Raw genomic sequence first — 23,934 nt, 5'->3', positions numbered from 1 at the left:
AAAATAAATCATTTTTATTAAATATCGTTCATCATTAAAAGATATAAATTTATAGACAAAAAAACACATATAAATTGATAAACATAAACCATGAATGAGATTCAAAACATGCAAATGATTCTAGGTGTACATCCAGTACGGTAACAATATAGAGTATGCATGTGGAAAATTGTGTAAAAAAGAGAACGTGATGTATCACACTACCCAACGTGGTCACCCTAGATGGCCACCCTGGTGCAGAGCGATAAAATTTCCAACACGTTTCAACGTTTATATCTTAGCAGATACGAGTCTTCTTCAGGGAAAATACATCACAATCTAAAAAATCAATCAGAAAATCATACTGTTACACATTATACACATGTTCACCATACATATCTCCTGCATAGGTTAGGTTCTCGAGTGACTTACGTTCCCCCAAGGCATCCCGGGTTGAGCGCATTGCATGCCGGGGACCAGAGGCACCCCACACCAAAGAGCCTGGACTGTCCCAATACTCTACAAGACGGCTGGATATATAACCAATAATCCCAAAGTTCGGCGTCCTCAGCCTCAGAAGCTTGATGGCTGTCTATAATGGGGCAAATAAGGGAAATGAGTGATATGTTTAAAATAACTGTGGGCTAACCCCACAGTGAGTACCACATAAGGAGAAGTCCCCCCTGAAAGCCCGGTACAGCCCAAGAAATGTAAAAACCCCCAGTTCTGGGGGGATCCATTCCTTATAAATGTAGAGTAAAAAACACTTACTTCAAAGTGGGTTGCGGGTCGCTAAGCCAGGAATGGGAGGGGTCCGTGGAGCTCAAAGCAACAAATAGCCCTGATGTGCATGGATGAAATGCCTCAAGAAGAATGGCGCCATTTGCCGTCTCTGGCGTCCTATATATGGTGGAGTGGGCCGGCTTGGGGGCGGAGACAGAACGCCACGCTGGCCAATGGTGCGGCTTGTCTGTGGCTGCTCCTGTCAGGAGCATTCGGCGTGAGGATGCCGGCTGCTGCCTAGGCAACCGACTCCGCTCTAGGGCCCGCGCATGCGCGACGTGATGGCGCGCATACAATTACATACCTCCGTATCGATATACGTGGAAATGTAAACACAGGATCATGCTGTGGGAGCCAGCTGCCACCTTAGAGGCGGGCTATGCCCATACTAGTATGCTGTATTAATAAATAAAGCTGCCCACCGGGGTATGAGATGATGCCCATGGTAGAGGGATGGTAAACAGGAGCCCATCCTACTGAATCCCCCAGTGGCTGCCCTAATAATATGTCCCAAAAAATCCCCCAAGAGGTATTACATTTATCTATATATATATATATATATATATATATATATATATATATGGGATGATGGCAATGACGCACCCATCCACCAAGGTCATACTTGCATAAATACCTACCAAGTCTTGCCCAAGGATCTGCTCCCAGAGTTATGTTTGGATCTCCTTAATATGGTCCTTGGAGCTACCAGGGATGGTGTTCTTAGCGATAAAGAAAGGCAGTTTTTAACTCCCACTTCTTGCAGCACCCCATACTTTTACCATGTCCCAAAGGTGCATAAATCGCTTCAGAATCCACCTGGTAGACCCATAGTGGCTGGTACCAATAGCTTTACCAGTGGACTCTCCCAATATATAGATTGGTTCTTACAGCCTATCGTTCAAAACCTTCCTTCCTACATACGGGACTCTGGACATGTGATTGATATCCTCCAGAACTACTCATGGGAGGGACAATACCTTTGGGCATCTTTGGATGTGTGCTCCCTTTACACCTCCATTCCCCATGAGGTGGGTCTGGAGGCTCTCAATTATTTCTTGTCCAGAGACTTACGGTACAATTCCCATAAGGCCCAGTTCATACTTGAGGGGACTAAATTCTGCCTCAAACACAACTATTTCTCCTTTCACAACAAGTTCTATCTTCAGACTAGAGGCACAGCCATGGGTGCAAGTTACGCACCCTGCTATGCGAATTTAACAATGTGTTTTTGGGAGGACTCCTCGATTTGGAATAATAATCCTTATGCTAAACATCTCATTTTTTATGGCAGGTATATCGATGATGTGCTTATCATTTGGGATGGGACTGTTGATGATTTCTCGGCCTTTGTGATGCATTGCACAGTACACGCGGACGGATTTTCCGCCAACAGCCTGGCATCACACATTTCCCATCGGAAAATCCGATCGTGTGTACGAGGCTTTAGAGTAAAGTTCTGCAGTGAGAGACAAATGAAAGAATGAGGCTGAAGGATAATCAATAGTCATGTTATCCCAATCCCTCACTTGGCTGCTTCAACCTGCTGATCTCAGGACAATATTTAACCTCCATGGCCACCGCCAGAATTCCTTCACTAATTAATATTGTCTCCACCGGCCTGAAGTAGACATCAAGACACCGAGGCAGCTTTTTAAATCTACATTCCCGGCACAAAGCTATTTATTTCAGTTCCCTTCTCTAATGACAGGTTTAAAGTTTAAATACCACAAGGCTTCAACGGTACTGTAGGGATCGATTGTATTAAAAAATTCTTATTTGCATGCGATCGTGGTTATCATTTCTGTGATCAGCATAGGAAAGTGAGGCTGGATCCGGGTGGAAGAATTTTAATTTTTTTTTTTTTTGGTGTCGCATAACTGCGCAAATTAGAAAAAAAAAAAACTTTGTACCAGAGACATCATTTTAGTATCATCCTAAATTAGACACATTTAAAAAGAAACTATATATTTTTTATTTACAATAAGGGCACACTGCATCTCAAAGGAGCTCAAAGAAGCGGCTCCTACAGGCTTTTGAGATTTTTTGAGCCCCCTTTTTTTATTTTTTGCCATGGACACTCCCCTCCATGTTAGCCAATGTGTCCATGCACAATGTGGCTTTTTCAGGCATTTTCAGGCATATGCTCTTACAGGCAGAAAAAAAAATGGCACCAAACTCACATTTTTGAAAGGAGCTTTGCAGCAGAAAAGATGCCTAAGTGCCCAAGAGCATTCAAAAAGCTCACAGAAGCTTGAACACACAAAAAAAATAGCTGGGGGGGGGTTGTGAAAAAAAAATGCTTATGCTCAAAAAAGCTCAAAGGAGCTCAAAGAAGCTCAATAATTATGTGCAAAAGAGCCCAGAAAGTACGAGCTTCTTCAAGCTGAAATAAAAGCTCAGATGCATGTAAAAGCAGCTTTTTTTTGAGTGTGTAGTGTGTATGAACCCCTATGGTTTTTTTAGGAGTTTACAGGCATATGCTTTTACAGGCAACCCCCCCACCACCACCACCAGCACCAAACTCACGTTTTTGAGAGGAGCTTTTGAGCAGAAAAGACACCTAAGTGCCCAAAAAACGCATGAAAACTTACGAAAAAACTCAAATGCTACATCCAGCTAAGTAAGGATGATTCTATAAAAACCCAGATTCCCATACTTCTCTTTGAATGAATCAATCTCATTTGGTAAAATGCTTGCTTATATTAATGAAATTCACTGCTATAAGCAATCATAATGTGTAAAAAGAATCAAAAAATCCGGATCACTTCTCCACGGTAGTACAGTGTTACTATGGTAACACTGTATTGCTCTGATCAAAGTGTGTTAGAAAAAAAAAAAATCGTAATATATATATATATATATATATATATATATATATATGTGTGTATATATATATATGTATATATGTGTATATATATATATATATATGTATATATATATATATATATATATATACTTTTTTTTTTTTTTTCACCAGTCAGTGTCCATGATCACTGCCACACTAGTTATACGATAATGCTGTACTGCACTGGTGACAGTATGTGTATATATATATATAATTTTTTCATTTTCCAAATAATTGTGACGCAAAATTACAACTTCAAAAAACTCGCCATGCCTCTTACTAAATACCTTGGGCTGTCTATTTTCCAAAAAGGGGTCATTTGGGGGGTTATTAGTACTATCCTGACATTTTAGGACCTCAAGAAGTGAGATCGGCCGTCAGTACATCAATTTTCAGATATATATCCCATAGTGTGTGGACTCTATAATATAATAATATACACTGATTTGGGTTATCTTTACTTAAAAAAAAAAAATGTAGCAGAATACATTTTGGCCTAAATTCATGAAGAAAGATTATTTAATTATATAACAGAAACATAATTTTTTTTTTTTTTAACCACTTGCTTACTGGGCACTTAAACCCCCCTCCTATCCAGACCAATTTTCAGCTTTCAGCGCTGACGCACTTTGAATGACAATTACGCGGTCATACTATACTGTACACATATGAATTTTTTATCATTTTTTCCCCACAAATAGAGCTTTCTTTTGGTGGTATTTGATCACCTTTGCGGTTTTTATTTTTTGTTAAAAAAATGTAAAAAGACCGAATTTTTTTTTTTTAAATTGTTTTTTTTTTTTTATATTTTGTTATAAAATTTTAAAACAGGTAATTTTTCTCCTTCATTGATTCATTGACGCTGATGAGGCGGCACTGATGGGCACCGATAGGTGGCAGTGATGGGCACTGATCGGTTACACTGATAGGCAGCACTACTAGGTGGCACTGATTGGCACCACTGGTGGGTATTGACAGGTGGCATTTGTGGGCATTGATAGGTGGAACTGGTGGGCACTGTGGGCACTGTGTCACCGTCAAGTGGCAATGGCAGGTGGCACCGATGAGGCATAATTGCTTCTTCCTCTTCGGGAACCGATGCCCCTTGCAGATGAGCCGGTGAAAAAAATAAAACGATCACAGAGCTTTTGTTTTGATCATGTGATCAGCTGCCATTTGCTGACAGCTGATCACATGGTAAGGGGCCGGGATCGGCCCCTTACTCGGATCAGTGATCACCCGAGTCTCAGTGACTCGGGCTCAGTGACGCAGGGCGCGTGCACAGGGGAGGCCGTCATGTGACGGCCTCCCGGAAATTCAGGTCCGCGCTGTAGCTGTCATTCGGCTAAAGCGCGGATATCAAGAGGTTAAATGTTGGTATTTTTTTGTTTATATGGCAAAAAAAACCCCAGTGGTGATTAAATACATTAAAATAAAGCTCTATCTGTCTCTAAAAGAAAAGAAAAAATTGTAAATTGGGTACAGTGTTACATGACTGAGTAATTATCAGGTCATCAGGACTGATCAATCTTCAGATCTATAGTTTGTGGACTCTATAACTTTCCTACAGACTGAATAATATACACTGATTTGGGGTATTTTCACCAAAGAAATGGAGCAGAATACATTTTGACCTAAATTTATGAAGAAAGATTTTTTTTTTTTGCAAAATTTTATAACAAATGGAGAAAAACCATTTTTTTTCCCACATTTTCCATCTTTTTTCGTTTATTTAGCAAAAGATAAAAAACCCATTGGAGAATAAATACCACCAGAAGAAAGTTCTCTTTGTGTGGAGAAAGAAATGATACAAATGTCATTTGGGTACAGTGTAGTATGACCGCACAATTCAAAGTGTGACAACGCTGAAAGCTGAAAATCGACCTGGGCGGGAAGGGGGTAAAAATGCCCGGTATTGAAGTGGTTAATATGGTCCATCTCAGAAACCCATTCCAGAGGAGTTGGAGCCTGCGTCAATTTCCCATGGCTCAGGATAACTGCCCCGGTCTGCTGTTAAAAAAATGCCGTAATATGTATTTTTTGTATATGTTTGCGAGTAGCGGAGAGAGGAGATGTCTGGGGGGAGTTTGGTTCGGTCACATCAGTGATTTTGGTGTACATCTCCAAGATGGGGGTCCAGAACCTTCGTATGTACAGGAGGGGAAGGCCCACCAAATGTGGGTCAGGGTACCTTGACTTTACCAATAACACCAGCGGAGATTAGACACAGATGGATAGAGATGATGAAGAAAGGTTGAGCTGTGGCCCTTGGGGCACTATTTCTCCCACTGATATGAGATGTTATTCTGCCATCTGATGCCAACAGTTGAGTGCCATTTCTCCCACTGATACCAATGATGGGGCATTATTAACCCTTATGATGCCATTGATAGGGCACTATTCCTCCCACTGACACCAATGATGGGGCACTATTCCTCCCTATAACACCAATGATGGGGCACTATTCCTCCCTATAACACCAATGATGGGGCATTATTCCTTTTTATGATACCAATGATGGGGCATTATTCCTTTTTATGATACCAATGATGGGGCATTATTCCTCCCTATGATATCAATGATGGGGCACTATTCCTCCCTATGATACCAATGATGGGGCATTATTCTTCTCTATCATACCAATGATGGGGTATTATTCCTTTTTATGATACCAATGATGGGGCACTATTCCTCCCTATAACACTAATGATGGGGCATTATTCATTTTTATGATACCAATGATGGGGCATTATTCTTCTCTATCATACCAATGATGGGGTATTATTCCTTTTTATGATACCAATGATGGGGCACTATTCCTCCCTATAACACTAATGATGGGGCATTATTCCTTTTTATGATACCAATGATGGGGCACTATTCTTCCCTATGATACCAATGATGGGGCATTATTCCTCTCTATGACACCTACAATAGAGCATTATTCTTCTCTATGACACCAATGATGGGGCATTATTCTTCTCTATGACACCAATGATGGGGCATTATTCTTCTCTATGACACCAATGATGGGGCATTATTCCTCCCTATGACACCAACAATGAGGTACTATTTCTCCCTGTGACACCAATGATGGGGCATTATTCTTCTCTATGACACCAATGATGGGGCATTATTCTTCTCTATGACACCAATGATGGGGCATTATTCTTCTCTATGACACCAATGATGGGGCATTATTCCTCCCTATGACACCAACAATGAGGTACTATTTCTCCCTGTGACACCAATGATGGAGCATTATTCCTCCCTATGATACCAACAATGGGGTACTATTTCCCCCTATGATACCAATGATGGGGCAGTATTCCTCTCTATGACACCAAAGATGGGGTACTATTCCTCCCTATGATACCAATAATGGGGCATTATTCCTCTCTATGACACCAATGATGGGGAACTATTCCTCCCACTGACACCAATGCTGGGGCATTATTCCTTTTTAGGATACCAATAATGGGGCACTATTCCTCCCACTGACATCAGTGAAGGGGCACTATTCCTCCCACTGACATCAGTGAAGGGGCACTATTCCTCCCACTGACACCAATGATGGGGCACTATTCCTCCCCGTTATACCAAACGTGGCGATGTTTACTCCCACTGGCCACAGTCCGGCCCTCCTAAAATCTGAGGGGCAATACACCAGCCCTTTTTTAGAAATTTTGGTGACCCCCCTGCTCTAGATAGTAATTCTCATGGACCCTACTGGCTAAATATAAATGGTGAGTAAAAAAAAAAAAAAATTGATTGTAATCAGAAAATTCATATAAAAAACGATTCAACTTTAATCAATCGTCAAATAGAGACCCAAATAGATTATTACCTGATAAAAGCACAGCTAAAAAATAAAAAAATAAAAAGGATGTAACAGTAACAGTAAAACATCGGATGTAGGTGACATTGAAATAATAAAAAAATAGACACTTGATCAAATTAAGGTTAAATTACATAATACAACCATTAAAATATAATTAGTAACCAAACGACTTTATAACACATAGAAATCGAATCTTTCAAGTGAAAATACGGACTACTGAATAATGAAAGAAATAACTGGTAATAAAGGATGAAGCGCGGATAGCGGTTCATATTACACAGTCAGAGCTTCATCATTTATTACCGTTTATTATTTCAGATTTTCATTTTATTAGTTACATTTCAATGTGTTATAAAACCGTTTGGTTGCTAATTATACTTTAATAGCCGTATTCTGTAATTGAACACGAATTTAATTGGGTTTCAATTCTTCATGGATTTTTATCCACTCCTGGTGCTTTATATGCAAATACAACTATTGTGTCCATTCTATGTAACTGGAAAAAAAAAAAATCTTCTTCCATTATATAATCTTTGGGTCTCATTTTTCTTTATAATCCGTTATATATAAGTGTAGTGCACCCCTGTAGGGGCCGCTGATGAACTCGGACCCCCCACACCTGCACAGCCAGGCACACCACATTTTCACAAGCACCCAGAGAACAGTCCGTAGCTTTGTTTTTCTTCTTTATTGAAGGGTAATAACTTGGATAGGTATAGGAAGTTATGGGATGCCCACTCGACTTCTGCAAAACTCTCGGCAAAACTTCAGGGACGTCTTCCTATATACAGTCTATATACAGTCTCCTCTACTTTCCTCCTGCTCACCAGTGGCGGCTGGTAAGGTTTTTTTTTGGGGGGGGGGGGGACAAACAAGCTAGCTGCTGGTGGAGCGGCACTAGCACAACTGCCAGCTACTACCCCCCCTCCCCCCTCGTGGCGCGGCACTAACAACCCCCCTCCACCACCCACTGTCCTTACCGTGGAAGTGGGTGGTGATCAGAGCTGCTGTGGCCATCTTCCAGCGTGGCGGGCTCTGGTGTCCTCCTCTGGAGTCCTCTCCGCCGTGCGTCTCCTCTCTGCACCTCCCGGCGCTAGGCGTCCAATAGGATCGCCTGATGTTTTGGCCAATCGGGAAACGGGTTTCATACCTGCTTCCCGATTGGCCGGGAAGAGGATCTGTGTTGCAGATGGGTGGGCCTCGGGGACGCATCCTCTGCGACCCGAGCCCACGCTATTTTGAAGCCTATTAGACATACCTCCCAACATTTTGAGATGGGAAGGAGGGACACCTACTAACAAACGCATGTAGGCATAGGACACGCCCCCCTGCCACACCCCCTTAAAGGAGAATTAACAAAAAGGTTAAATCCACAAGGACTTTTTTTTACCACTTCTATTCCTTTATATTGGCTTTTAAAATGTACAAATGCAGCAATTTAGAAAATGGATGAAAGGTTCAGCACTGGGAAACACTTTTTGAAAGATAAAAAGTGCATTTTATATACAATTATATGGATCAGATCAAAATGAGGGGCAAATGAGGAGGAAAGAGGGACAGAGGGACATTGCTCCAAATCAGGGACAGTCCCTCGAAATCAGGGACAGTTGGCAGCTATGCTATTAGAGCCTATGGCTCTAATCAGGTGGTCAAACCCCCCCCCCCTGCCGCTGTAATCCAGGTACCCTGAAAGGGGCCGGACGCATGAATAGGGGGCATGCTATGCATGTATCTATCCACTGCATATAAAGGGGGTGGGCTTGAGAGAGGGGGCGGCGCCCGGGTGCTCCTTATGGATGGGCTGCCCCTGCTGCACACACTTGCTTGCTCCATCTGAATCACTGCAGAATAACCTGATAGGCTCTCAGTCAGATTTAGCTATAGCTACAGGCAGGAACTCGTAGCCCCTTGTTGTGTAGCAAAAATTTAGTGAAACAGCTTGTACTTCTCTTCTTGTAGACTTAAAGTGATGGTAAAGTCTCGCTTTAAAAAAAAAAAAAGAAACATGTTATACTTACCTCCTCTATGCATTTGGTTTAGCACAGAGCAGCCCGGATCCTCCTCTTCTCGGGTCCCTCTTCGGTGTTTCTGGCCCCTCCCTCCTGGCGAGTGCCCCCCCATAGACCAGCAGCTTGCTATGGGGGCACCCGAGACAAGCTGCAGCCCCGTGTGTCCATTCAGACACGCAGCTGCAGTTCGGCCCTGCCCCCTTGCCCTGATTGGCTAACTGACTTTGATTGACAGCCAATGGCCCCCCCAACCAATCAGGAGGAGAGTCCCGGATGGCCGAGGGAATCATGGTCATCGCTGGACAGATAAGGAGCTCGGGGTAAGTGTTCGGGGGTGCTGGGGGGGTTGCTACACACAGAAGGTTTTTTATCTTGATGCATTGAATGTATTAGGATAAAAAATCTTTTGCCTTTACAACTCCGTGGTCTTCAGGGAGACCGGCTGCATGTAGCAATCCCCCCCCCCCCTTGTTGACCACTTCAGTACCGCCCATAGTCATATGACGTCCGCAGGAGGGACCTCCCATCCTGGGTGGGCGTCATACGACGTCCTGGGCTTCCCGGCCATCTGGGGGGGGCGCACAGGCGCCCGCTGCGTCACTCGGGAGCCGATGCGCGTGCCCGGTGGCCGCGATGTCCATCGGGCACCCGCGATTGCCCGGTAACAGAGCCAGGACGTGGATGGACACAGATCCACGTCCTGTCATGTGAGAGAGCACTGAACATGTGTTCCGTGTACAGAGGAACACCGATCTGTCTCCTCCCCTTGTGAGTCCCCTCCCCCTACAGTTAGAATCACTCCGTAGGTAACACAGTTAACCCCTTGATCGCCCCCCTAGTGTTAACCCCTTCCCTGCCAGTGACATTTATACAGTAATCAATGCATTTTTATAGCACTGATCGCTGTATAATTGACAATGGTCCCAAAATGGTGTCAAAAGTGTCCGATGTGTCCGCCATAAATAAAAATCGCAGATCGCCACCATTACTAGTAAAAATAAATAAATAAAAATGCCATAAAACTATCCCCAATATTGTACACACTATAACTTTTGTGCAAACCAATCAATATACGCTTGTTGCGATTTTTTTTTTTTATCAAAAATATGTGGAAGAATACATATCGGCCTAAACTGAGGAAAATGAAAAAAAAAATGGGGATATTTATTATAGCAAAAAGTAAAAAATATTGTGTTTTTTTTCTTCAAACTTGTCGCTCTTCTTTTGTTTATAGCGCAAAAAATAAAAAACGCAGAGATGATCAAATACCACCAAAAGAAAGCTCTATTTGTGGGGAAAAAATTATAAAAATGTAATTTAGGTGCAAAGTTGCATGACTGCGCAATTGTCATTCAAAGTGCGACAGCGCTGAAAACTGAAAATTGGCCTGGGCAGGAAGGGGGTGAAAATGTCCAGTATTGAAGTGGTTAATCCCCTACAGTGTTGCTCTTACTCCCTCTGTGCCTCCAGGAAAGCCTCCTCCCATGTGTTATGGCAGAATCCTTCCAGCACCCCAGATCCGGCCCAAGGCAGGACACACCCTCCCAGACTTGGGGAACCCCCAGATGGGCCACCAACAGCCTCTTCAGCACTGCATCTCCATCTCCCATCCGACTGCCCCCTGCTGGCATGGCCCGTGTCTATTTGTGGCATGGTCTCAGCCCCACTGCCAGTCTGCCTCGGAGGATTGGCTGAGGCTCCATAAATATTCAAGGCAGCTCCTCCTAACCTCCACCCACTAATTCTAGAAGGTTCTCCAACCTTCTAGACCAGAGGAAGGCACCAGAGAGCTGCCAGGAGGAGTCATCCAGCCCTGAACTTCGCTGAACCCTGACCCACATTCCATGACTCTGACTTATCTCTGAGCCAAACTATAATTTTCCTACTCTACTTCTAGCACACAATGGATTTATTTTTTTCAATTACAACAAATTTAGTTGTGTTTTTTATTTATATATTTATTTATATACTTGTATTTATGAATTGCGGAACTACATTATGAATTAACCAATATACGTTTTATTTATTTATTTTTTACAGCCATTTCTGTATCTTTTTATAGCCCTGAAAAATGTATAGAATGTTTATGCTTTTCTTGTCATAAACCGATATGAAAAGATTTTGGACTCTAATGCCCCGTACACACGGTCGGATTTTCCGACAGAAAATGTGCGATCGGACCTCGTTGTCGGAAATTCCGACCGTGTGTGGGCTCCATCACACATTTTCCATTGGATTTTCCGACACACAAAGTTTGAGAGCAGGCTATAAAATTTTCCGACAACAAAATCCGTTGTCGGAAATTCTGATTGTGTGTACACAAATCCAACGCACAAAGTGCCACGCATGCTCAGAATAAATAAAGAGATGAAAGCTATTGGCTACTGCCCCGTTCATAGTCCCGACGTACGTGTTTTACGTCACCGCGTTCAGAACGATCGGATTTTCCGACAACTTTGTGTGACCGTGTGTATGCAAGACAAGTTTGAGCCAACATCCGTCGGAAAAAATCCATGGATTTTGTTGTCGGAATGTCCGATCAATGTCCGATCGTGTGTACGGGGCATTAGGCTCTGTCTTAAACCACAAACCACAAGATAAAGTTTCTTGTAAGCGAGAAATAGATGTTAGCCTACAGATAAGGACATGTCTTCACAGAAGCAGGAAGCTTGTTTCGGGGGATGGCTTAACCACAAATAACTGACAAAAGACCTGGCGCTCTCATTACATTTTTTTAAACACGAATGTTAAAGTTTTGCTCTGTACATTGCGGGGATTTTAACAAACTTTGTAGCAGATTCCTACCTTTTGTCGCTCTGAAGAAATAGCCTCACGATGTCCTGTGCAGACCGATTTCTAAATGGGAGGGTCTGAGGGTTTCATTATAATCACCCGGTGCACTGTCAGTGTTCTGATGAGGAAAGCGGCAGGGTCTGCATCCCTTTAGAAGTATTTAACCCTTGGGGGAGGGGAGGGGGGGGATATCACACCAAAACTGAAATTGGGTTCAGGATAAGGATAGTATTTTACAGAGTGATACATTGTTTTTAGATGTTACATCTGGATTTTTAGGCTCATTTCGGCTGTCTTTTAGGAGTAGACTTTGTTAGTGTTTGCACTGACTGGGACAAAATATACCACAAACAAATTGTCACCGCTTAAATAACGCGGCACGCGGAGCTGGGTGGTCTCCACTATGGGGACCCCCCCCCATGTTAGCTCCAGCTGCCGTCACCAATGGTAACATGATATCTGAAGAATTCTTGTGATGAAGGTTTGTCTGCTTGTCTCTCGGCAGTGATACAGGGCAAGGTGTTCCGGTATTGTACCCTGGAGGGCACCTGGCTGGTCAGAGAATCCAAGGAGAACTCTACCGTCCCCTGGAGGAACCTGTCAGAATGTGAAGACCGGTCTCTGAAGGTAACTGCATACCATTAGTGTAATGTGAAGTTCTCATCTGTACTAAGCATGGTACAATGCTAAAATCTTCTATGTATCATTATATTCATATCATCTATCAAATACAAGATCTGTACCGGAAGTATAGTGGGACGTAAATTGTTCCACTTACATCAGTGATGGGGCACTATTCCTCCCACTGACACAAATGATAGGGAACTATTCCTCCCACTGACACCAATGATGGGGCACTAGTCCTCCTACTGAATCAAACAATAGGGGAACTATTCCTTCCACTGACACAAATGACAAGGCAGTATTCTTCCCACCGACCCCAACGATGGGGCACTATTCCTTCCCTTGCCCCAGCCCCTCACCTTGGACAGAGACCTCTAAAGGTCTAGTCAAGTTTCTGTATATACGTGGCTCCAGGTTCCACAGTAATGCATCCTTTTTTCCATGGGCACCCAGCTAGATAGATGACAAACAGCTTACACCGGTGATGTAAATTCCTTTGCAGCTTCTTCCTTCCCATCATATGCAGTTTACATGCAACAAAGAGAGGTCTCCATGGTGTAGTATTCAAATATAATTTATTTCAACAACGTAGTAACTTACAGTTAAAAATAACACTGTTCAGCTTTACAAACAAAGGAACTTCCAGTCTCGGCCGCGACCGGAAGTGACGACACCCGGCTCCTCCCGACGCGTTGCGTCACTGATCACGTGAACGCTGAAAACGCTGAAAAACTAAAAAAAAATGCTTAAAAACTCACTGCAAAGCTGCTGGCATTTTTATAACGTTATTATAATGTCCAGTGTGCATGAGGCCTATTTTGAGATGCTTAATGATGTTATATTTACTTTATTATAGATTATAGTAATCTAACCCCTAAGTTCCTGAAGAAGCGTATAACACGCAAAACATGTTGAGCAAGATGTTGCGCTAGACCTCAACCTACCCTCAAATAGCCACCATTGGATATCTGGATACTAGGAAACCATGTTTGTTTTCATCTTATGTATACAGTAGACATGTGCAATTTGTTTCAAATAGTTTTTTTTTTTTTGTTTTTTTAACGTATTTCGACAAATCATTTAATTCTGAAATATCAGAATTAAGGAAAACCAATTTAAAGAATTTTTCTGAATATTTGTAAATTCGTAAATGATAATATTCTAAAATTTGTAAATTTGAATATTCGAAAATCCGGAAATTTGGAAATTCGGAAATTCAGAAATTTGAAATTCGAAAATCAGAAAATAATGACTAACTAATAATAACTTAACTATTACTAACTATTAAATGATAGGTATTGGAATTTCCTTTCAAATTTGGCTGTTAGTGAACGTAACGAGTACGAATTTATCCGAAGTTACAAATTATCTGAAATAACGAATGCCGTATCTAAATAAATGGAACATAAAGAATTAATAATTATAAATAATAATAATAAAAACTTTCTATTATTATTATTTATTATTAAATTGTTCCATTCCATTTGTTTAGATGCGGCATTCGTTATTTTGGGTAATTCGTAACTTTGGAAAAATTCTTATTCGTTACGTTCCCTAACAGCCAAATTTGAAAGGAAATTCCAATACCTATAATTTAATAGTTAGTTATTATTAGTTAGTTATTCTTTGAAGTTACGAATTTTCGAATTTACGAATTGCGATCATATCGAATGACCCGAAAAAAAAAAAAAAATGAAACTAAAACAAACACATTTTTCATCAGTGTGCATGTCTAGTATACAGCGATTATTGGAGGCTCCCAATTTACATTGTGAGGGTTATTGGTGATACCAGTGCATTGCAATCAGGGTTAATGAAAAGTAATATTGTAATATTTGTGGAACACATATTCAGAATTGTTTTAAACTATTTGTATTACAATTTCAATAAATACTACTTTTAATTTCCTATAAGGTGTGGTGCCATTAAAATCCCAGAATTCTTTTCATGCATTCAGTAGTTTCTAGTCCTGAAGAAGAGGGAGTGCCGAGCCCCTGAAACGTGTTGGCTGTTGCAAAATGAAATCATCCAAAGGACTGTACAAGCTGGTGTGGTGCTCCCATCTATTCAAAACTTTAGCGTCCAGTAGGGCTCCATGGTTGCTGGTCAGCAGCCTCTAAGACCGCAAACCACCCGTCGCATTATAACATATCTCTCTAATAGGCTTCAATATAGGGTGGGCTTGGGACGCAGAGAGTGCGCTCCAAGCCCACCTATGTGTGTTACAACAGCGAATCAATATTCGCTGTTGTAACACTGATCCTCCTCCCGATCCAATCAGGAAGCGGTTTTTTGACTCCGGTCACCCGATTGGCTGAAAGGACAGGCAATCCTATTGGATGCCTAGGAAGTGGAGTTGGGGAGGAGCTGGTAGCCGCCATGGAGGAGAGGACTCAGAGCCGAGCCGCTGCACTACGCTGCCTGCCACCCGCCAAGATGGGGTAAGTGCCGAACAGACCGGCAAACAGCGGGGACCGCCCCCGCCCCCCCCCCCCAAAAAAAACACCAGCTGCCACTGGCTCTTACATCACAAAGATACAGCTAATGATATCCACAGTTATAATAACAGATATTTTGGGAATATCCTAAGCCAGGGAATTGTTCCAACCAAACGTGGGGTCAGGGAGGCTACTTACTATGTAGTCATATAAATGGGAAGCAGGTGTCTAAATATACCTAGGTTTTATTTTATGCGCTCAGTAATATTAAATCCTGGCAGTACGACTCCACTTTATCTGATCTCTCATCCTGTTTTACTCTTGAACTATTCCGGCAGTGGTTCAAAGTCACCGGTAATACTGGAATCATGCTGTATTATCGGCTGTCCTTTCTCCGAGCAGCTGAAGGATGAGTCATGGAGGACAGTTTAGCGTGCGTGTAAAAATGTCGCTCGAGTATATTTATCAGATAATTACGCACAGCGGTAAATTGAATGATCCTCGTATATGTTGTCCGGTACATTTCATTATGTGCCACTAGCTCTGACCTGGGTCTTTCTATGGCTCTACACAGCTGCTGGGATGAATTCAGATCCCTCAAGCCTCCCCGGATGTATGAGACATCAGCGTCTCCACAGTTTATTCTGCCGCTAGCACTTCATCATGGTAAGAGGGCAGGCTGAGGAAAAAAAATTTCAATGAGCAGGTTCTGGAGTTGGTTTGCTTCCAGCGGACATCTGTCTACAGAGAACAGCCCCAGAGAAGCTCGCTTTCCAAAACGTGTTTACTCCGTTTCTTCAGGTCTAATTTGACTAAAGATCCATTGAGAAAAATGCTGTGGTAGAGTGATGTACTGTGGTAACCACCAACGCCCAGTGCAATTTGGAGTTGAAATGGTAATTTTTAAAGACTCACTTAACCACTTTAGTCACAGATGATATTGGGACTTAGCAGATCTAGTGGGCCCTGGTCAGCTTCAGTCAGTAACAGTCAAGGTCCAATACCAAGACCAATTGCTAAATCCATAAGTTCCTTGGTTGCTAACTCTGCTACAGACCACATTATAAGAGCACTTTGTTGCAGAGAATGTAAACACAATGCAACACAATGTCTCATGATATCACAGCACTTCCTTTCAATATGGAGGCTAAGGTAGAGCTGATGTAACTCATTCCAGTTTCTCCTTGTGGCAATAGATCGGTGCTATAGTGATCTCATGCTGTGGTACATTAACACCCCCTGGTGAGTGATGTGGGTTCATCTGAAGGACACCAGCTTGTCTTCACCAGAGCTTATGATGGTGGAGCTGGACTGGGAGCCGTAATGGCCCCCAGAGCTCTTTTGCTGTGGGCTAGTACCACATTGCGACCCTCGGAATCAACCCACCAAGTGGTGAGTGAGGACAGAGTGTAGACTGTACACTAGGTGATTAGCAAAAAATAGTCATGTCCAGGCTGGGGTTGAAGCAAGTGCAATAAAGAGAATAGTAAGGTCCAGGTAAAGGTCAAGGCAGGCAGGAATCAAGAGAGTAGTCAGGTCCAGGCAAGGGTTGAGGCAGGAGAGGAACAAGAGAGTAGTCAGGTCCAAACATGAGTCGAGGCAGACGGCAATCAAGAGAGTAGTCAGGTCCAGGCAGGGGTTGAGGTTGGCGACGAACAAGAGAGTAGTAGGTCCAGGCAGATGGCAACCAAGAGAATAGTCAGGTCCAGGCAGGGGTTGAGGCAGGCAGCAATCAAGAGTATAGTCAGGTCCAGGCTGAGGTTAAGGCTGGCGACGAACAAAAGAGAAGTCAGGTCCAAGCAGCGGTTCAGGCAGGCAGCAACCAAGAGAATAATGAGGTCCAGGCTGGGGTTGAGGCTGGCGATGAACAAGAGAGTAGTCAGGTCTAAACATGAGTCGAGGCAGATGGCAATCAAGAGAGTAGTCAGGTCCACGCAGGGGTCCAGGCTGACGACGAACAAGAGAGTAGTCAGGTCCAGGCGGGGGTTGAAGCCGGCGATGAACAAGAGAGTAGTTAGGTCTAGGCAGTGGTCCAGGCAGGTGGTAAACAAGAGAGTAGACAGATCCAGGCAGGGGTTGAGGCAGGAATCAACCAAGAGTATAGTCAGGTCCAGGCTGAGTTTGAGGCTGGCAACGAACAAGAAACTAGTCAGGTCCAGGCAGCGGTCCAGGCAGATGGCAACCAAGAGAATAGTCAGGTCCAGGCTGGGGTTGAGGCTGGCAAAGAACAAGAGAGCAGTCAGGTCCAAACATGAGTCGAAGCAGACAGCAATGAAGAGAGTAGTCAGGTCCAGGCAGGGGTTGAGGCAGGCAGCAATCAAAAGAGTAGACAGGTCCAGGCAGGGGTCGAGGCAGGCAGCAATCAAGAGAATAGTTAGGTCAAGGCAGGGGTTGAGGCTAGCAACGAACAAGAGAGTAGTCAGGTCCAGGTAGTGGTCCAGGCAGGTGGCAACCAAGAGAGTAGTCATGTCCAGGCAGGGGTCGAGGCAGGCAGAAATCAAGAGAATAGTCAGGTCCAGGCTGGGGTTAAGGCAGGCGGCAATCAAGAGAATAGTCAGGTCCAGGCTGGGGTTAAGGCAGGCGGCAATCAAGAGAATAGTCAGGTCCAGGCTGGGGTTGAGGCTGGCAATGAACAAGAGAGCAGTCAGGTCCAGGCCAGTGGCAATCAAGAGAATAGTCAGGTCCAGGCTGGGGTTGAGGCTGGCGACGAACAAGAGAGTAGTCAGGTCCAGGCCAATGGCAACCAAGAGAGTAGTCAGGTCCAGGAAGGGGTTGAGGCAGGCAGAAAACAAGAGAGTAGTCAGGTCAATCTGGGTCAACTACTGGTACATACTGTACAGCACCATGTAAGATTTTATTTCTTATTAGTATAAACTATGACTTTTTACCGGACATCCTGTATTTTGTGGATTTGGGGCTTTGGATCCATCTGGCATTTAGCCCATTGCATACAGCACATCCCAGATAGTAACTATGGGGTTCTTCAGGAGCGCCTGGCTAGTGTAATTTTTAACAAGGTCAATCTGGATTCAGCATTGGTCAGACAATCTCATGGGTAAGTATTATGCCCCGTACACACGGTCGGACTTTGTTCGGACATTCCGACAACAAAATCCTAGGATTTTTTCCGACGGATGTTGGCTCAAACTTGTCTTGCATACACACGGTCACACAAAGTTGTCGGAAAATCCGATCGTTCTGAACGCGGTGACGTAAAACACGTACTTCGGGAATATAAACGGGGCAGTAGCCAATAGCTTTCATCTCTTTATTTATTCTGAGCATGCCTGGCACTTTGTCCGTCGGATTTGTGTACACACGATCGGAAATTCCGACAACGGATTTTGTTGTCGGAAAATGTTATCTCCTGCTCTCCAACTTTGTGTGTCGGAAAATCCGATGGAAAATGTCCGATGGAGCCCACACACGGTCGGAATTTCCGACAACACGCTCCGATCGGACATTTTCCATCGAAAATCCGACCGTGTGTACGGAGCATTATAGTTTTTTGTAACAAGGGGTAACTAATGAGAAGTTCCAGGCACGTCCAGACACTTAAATACCCTTTAAGCCAGAGAACACACCCAGCATCATTTCTGGGAGTTCTGGAAGTCCTGACAGGGATTTTGTGAGTACCATTTGAAGTACTAGCAGGGATTCTGGAAGTCCTGGCAGACATCCTGGTGGTCCTAGAGGAACTGTACTGAATGCAGCCAGCAATAGATCACTGTTAGAAGTGATTTATTTATTTATTTTTTTTGCTGTAGTGCTGCAATGGGGGTGCTGGATCAGATCTTCATTGTCCAAATCCCGATCCACACAAAGAAAAAAAATTGTGAAAATAAATATACTTTTTGTAAAAGTTGCAATGAGAAAAGCTACAGGAAAATGCAATAATGTTGCAAACAAAACCATAATTTAAAAAAAAAAACATACTTGATTGTAGAAAACATCACCTTTAATAGTGAAAAACCAAGCTATTTGAATTACTGATAGAAACAATGTAAAAAAAAAAAAGGAACCCCAGTGGTTTAACACCCCACAGCAATCCATAACATTTACTATAAGTAGGTCTGGTAACCTCTAGGTTTTGGAGCTGACAATGAGTAGATCCTTCTTCAGAATGGCAGCAAAGTCAGAAGATTACCTATTTATGGTCTCTAGTACTGAAAGTGGCATCAGTAATTGGGCACTCCTATTACTATTGTTAGTAGTGAGAAGAAGGCAGGTGACAGCAACAGCAAGGTAAGAAAAATGAAACACCCTGTGAGACTTACACATCCACTCCATCGCTGTCACTAGCCTATGTCCCCATTCACACTCGCCAACTTGGAATCATGGGCGAAATCACAATAATTCATGATTCTGCCCGTGATTCCAAGTCATGTGGCAATTGCCACAAAACACATGATGCGCTTTTGGTTGCCATTCATTCTAAATGGCACCTCAAACGCAGTGAATTTTTTCTGCGACTGGTGAGTGACAGAATCGCACTGCAATTGCAGCAAAGCTTGCCTTCAAAAATCGGGAAAAAGCTTGTGGCCCAAAAAGGAGCAGGAGCTTCTTTTGGGCGACAAACACACATAGGGCAGCCCATTAAAGTGAATGGGCTGCCCTATGCGTGACATGTTTAATCGAGCGAAAATCACAAACACAAATTCATGAGTGGGAAACCGAGTTCCTGCTATGTGAATTGGGCCTTAAAGAACGTTTTGATTGTACCATCACTTTCTGTCCTGTAACAACGGTTCCCAGCAGAATCTCACCAACAAGTGCACTAAAACAATAAAAACCTGGAAGTGGTTCCAACCCCTCCTTATTCTTCTAAAAATATTTAAAAAAGTTTTGGCTTCAGGTATACTTTGAAGTTTGCTCTGATTACAGAAGGCCAATCATTCTGCTCAGTAGACATCTCAGGTCCATGTCTGCCCACACCAGTTTGGAAAAAAATCTCCAGCAAACTCCAGCTGTTGTTTAAACTGTGTGGTCAACTTTAAGGTCCTCGCTACACTTCTGTCTTGCGTTGTGGCATGTTACCTTATTCATTGTATTAGGGGAGCCTATTCATTTTTAAGAGGGTTTCCAAAGCACAGCAGCACACCAAAATTAGGACTTGTCCAGTTGGAAGCATCTGCAGTTCACCAAGAGTTGTGCATTACTGTGCGTTTCTGCAACGCAGATGCAAGAAGCCAGCCTAAAAGGTACAATGTTGGTGTGAATTTTGATGCGTGTTGTACAAAGAGAATGAAGATCTGTCTTTTTATCTTGTACTCCTAGGTGCAGCCAGAAGAAGAGCTGTCCTCTCTGTCCATCATCTATACCATTGGGTACTCACTGTCCTTCTCAGCGCTGGTCATTGCTTCCTTCATCCTGGTGATATTCAGGTAATGATATGGCACTACTCCTCCTACTGCACCCCGTATTAAATAAGTGGTACTATGGTTCCCAGACCTGTAGGTTGTAGTTCCAGTGTCCACCAGTGGGCGTCTCTCAGCAGCCAGCCATTTCTAGCAATTAGTCATCACCTGATGCTGGCTGCTGGGAGGGTATTTAGTCCCTCTGCTGCTCCATCTTGCCTCAATGTTTTGCCTGTGTGCTCCCTGTTCTTTGCTCCTTGTGACCTGTTACTCTGTTCCTGATTCTTCCCCCGCCTGCTTGAACCTGCTTCTGTGTAACTTCTACCAGTCCTGACTCATTCCCTGCTCCTCCTACCCGATCTACCGTGCATGACCCTGGCTCTTTTACTGACGACACCTCTTCAGTCTTACCCTTTCTTCTGTATATATTGTATTATAGTTAGTTTGCTAGTTAGGTTTTCTGTCACTTAATTAGGTTGCTAGTTAGGTATTTTGTCACTAGGTTTATGGTTCACTTATATCCTCATGTTTGCTGTGTATTCTATTTGCAGGTGTTTGGATAAGTTTTGTTTCACTACTAATACATCTTAATAGTATACAGTATAGTCTGGTTTCGGTTTCCTAAGTGTAGATACACAGATCTGGCCATCCCTGCTGCTGGATGCCTGCATTTGGTATTCTTGACAGGTATCTTCTTACCAACTTTGGTAGTGTCACGCCTAATCCTAACGCAAGTGGTCAGGAACTATAGCTGGCTTCTGTGTTCTTCACCAATATACACCTTTCTCATAAAGCAAGCAAGCCTACCAGTACTCGGTTGCCCCCAGATCTTATACACAATGATATAGTACCTGGCCACCACGCCAGGGCAGGCGTGAACTAAGCACAGCAAACAGGTACTTGTTGGCAGACAGGCACAGTAGTTCAATGACAGTCCTGATACAAAGCAGGCAGGGTTCTGAATAGTCAGGGTCAAATCCATAGTCAAAAGGCAGGCAGGTTTCAGAGAATAGTCAATATCCGATTAAACGTCGTCAACGAAGGAAACCAGAGCAGGACAGACAAACAGGGAGCTTGAGCATTTGTAACACCCAAGGACTGACCACATCAAACACCTTGGACAGGCAGATGGGGAGAATGCATCATAGCCAAAACTAGGATGCTACAATGACACCAACAGCTGACATGAACAGAAGCGCTACAAGCCCCTGACAGGTAGCACCATATGTTCCTTACATGAACCAAATACCTGTGGCAAAGGGATGAGAGTCCACTAACAGTTATAGGCCATTCTAGGTATATGAAATCCATAATATCTGAAAGTTACTGGCACACTGGCTAATACTGTATATTGCCAATCCATTCATGATGCTTTTGCTTCATACATTGTGCATTAGCTCCTATTGGTACATTGGAACCATGTGCAAAAAAATGATACAAGTCTATTGCATTGGAGAAGTCATAATGACTCATAAGGTGCACCAGATCACCCAAAGTTCTCAAGCAAATACTAACTTTTCAAATATTGGTATTTGCATAGTCAGAGGCATCACCCCTGCCCCTCTCCCACATGGCAAAGACCAGACCTAGCTATAGATAGTTAAGACAATGAATATAACATTGTAGGATGAGGAAGCAGCTTATCTATGATTCCCATAGTTGGAAGTTTGGATTTTCTTGATGGCTCCTCCATTTCACGGGAGTAGGTGGGAACACAGAGCCACCCAACTGAGTTCATGGTGTGACACATTATGGCATTTTTTTATGTAGTGCTAGCTTTAATGTATTTTTTTGCATGCAGTATTTAAAAAAAATATATATATATTTCCTATAGTTTCTATTGGTAGAGAATAACTTAACCTATGAAAAGTCTTAGTTTCTGAAACTAGAAGGGACCCATAGCGCAGTATGCCAATTATTTATATATCAATATATCTTACATAAGGCAACCAGTTGTTTTAGGTGCCTGGTTGCCTGTTTCCACCCTGCCATCAGACTATTGCTGGGGTCTCCAGTCACAGTTATGACATGCTGAGGGGGGGTTATGTGAAGTGAAGGGGAGAACCATCACACTTCCACAATGACACATTTTTATACAACACTGGGAGTTTCAGTGCTGCACAGTTAGTGGGTGACCCCAGGCTTCATCTTGGAGCACTTAGTGGGCTCTATGAGCAAGGGGTCTCTGAGACCCACTCCAACCTTTGCACGCGCGGACTAACTTTCACCTATTGGTCCCACTCCCATCAATGGAAGCCTCTAATTCATTCTCCCGAAGTCCACTATATTGTGACACTCTATTGACTGGGGACAAGACTGAGTGATTACATGGCAGACCTGGGTGTCTCCAAACTGTAGCCTGTGGGCCAGATGTGGCCCTTTGCTTGCCTTTATCCATCCTTGGGGCACTGTTACTTTTGCTGATAGAAGGCACTATACTTCCCACTGACACCAATGATGAGGCACCATTAGACATGTGCGATTTGTTTCGTACAAATCGAAAATTCGTACGAATAAAAAATTCATACGAATTTCCGAAAATTCGTACATTCGGGAAGATCCGAAATACGAATTGCTATGCTTCCGAATTTTGTACGAAATACGAAATTTCGTTTACGAATTTCGGATCCAAATTCCGTTACAACGGAAACGTGACTGGTGTTTTGTTGACCAATCAGAGGTTTTCTTCTGCTGCTGAGTGAGGGTTGGGAAAATTGCCTTTTTTAATATGGGAGTGGGAGAGGTACTGGTAGTCAATGGGAGATTCAGAATCGGACAAAATAAGAATGTTTGTTAATTACGATTATTCGTTATGATGAGGTTAAAAACCCAGGAAGTCATCACAGCACAGGGATGGTGGGAGCCCCTCATAATGAGCACAGCACAGGGATGGTGGGAGCCCCTCATAATGATACATTCATCATAACGAACATTCGTAATTGTTACGAAAAGTTAACAAACGTAATTAAAATTCGTATTTCGTACAAATCCAAATTGAATTTCGGACACAAATTACGAAAAAATGAATTAACGGCTAATACGAAATGGAACGGAATGAAAGGAAACAAATTTTTTGATGGCACACATGTCTAGGCACCATGCCTTCGACGGACACTAACAGTGGGGCATAATACCCACCACCGACACCAATGAGGGGGCATGATTCCTCCCACTGATACCAATAATGGGGCACTATTCCTTTCGCTGACACCATTATTATTATACAGGATTTATATAGCACGGACAGTTTATGCAGCGCTTTACA

At 43.1% G+C, this 23,934-nt stretch overlaps 1 protein-coding gene across 1 annotated transcript in view; it reads left to right on the top strand.

Annotated features, from left to right (window-relative positions):
* The window catches only part of GLP1R (glucagon like peptide 1 receptor), a 234,669-nt gene that overhangs the window by 105,931 nt on the left and 104,804 nt on the right, over nucleotides 1-23,934 (top strand). The window contains exons 4-5 of the mRNA XM_073628986.1: nucleotides 12,756-12,877; nucleotides 20,590-20,696. Of these exons, the coding sequence (XP_073485087.1) occupies nucleotides 12,756-12,877; nucleotides 20,590-20,696 (229 nt within the window). The remainder of the gene's footprint in view (nucleotides 1-12,755; nucleotides 12,878-20,589; nucleotides 20,697-23,934) is intronic.

Source organism: Aquarana catesbeiana, linkage group LG04, assembly GCF_042186555.1.
Source record: "Aquarana catesbeiana isolate 2022-GZ linkage group LG04, ASM4218655v1, whole genome shotgun sequence".
Lineage (NCBI taxonomy): Eukaryota > Metazoa > Chordata > Amphibia > Anura > Ranidae > Aquarana > Aquarana catesbeiana.
Note: the sequence above shows the minus strand (reverse complement) of the source record. Positions and strands in the feature narration are given on the sequence as shown.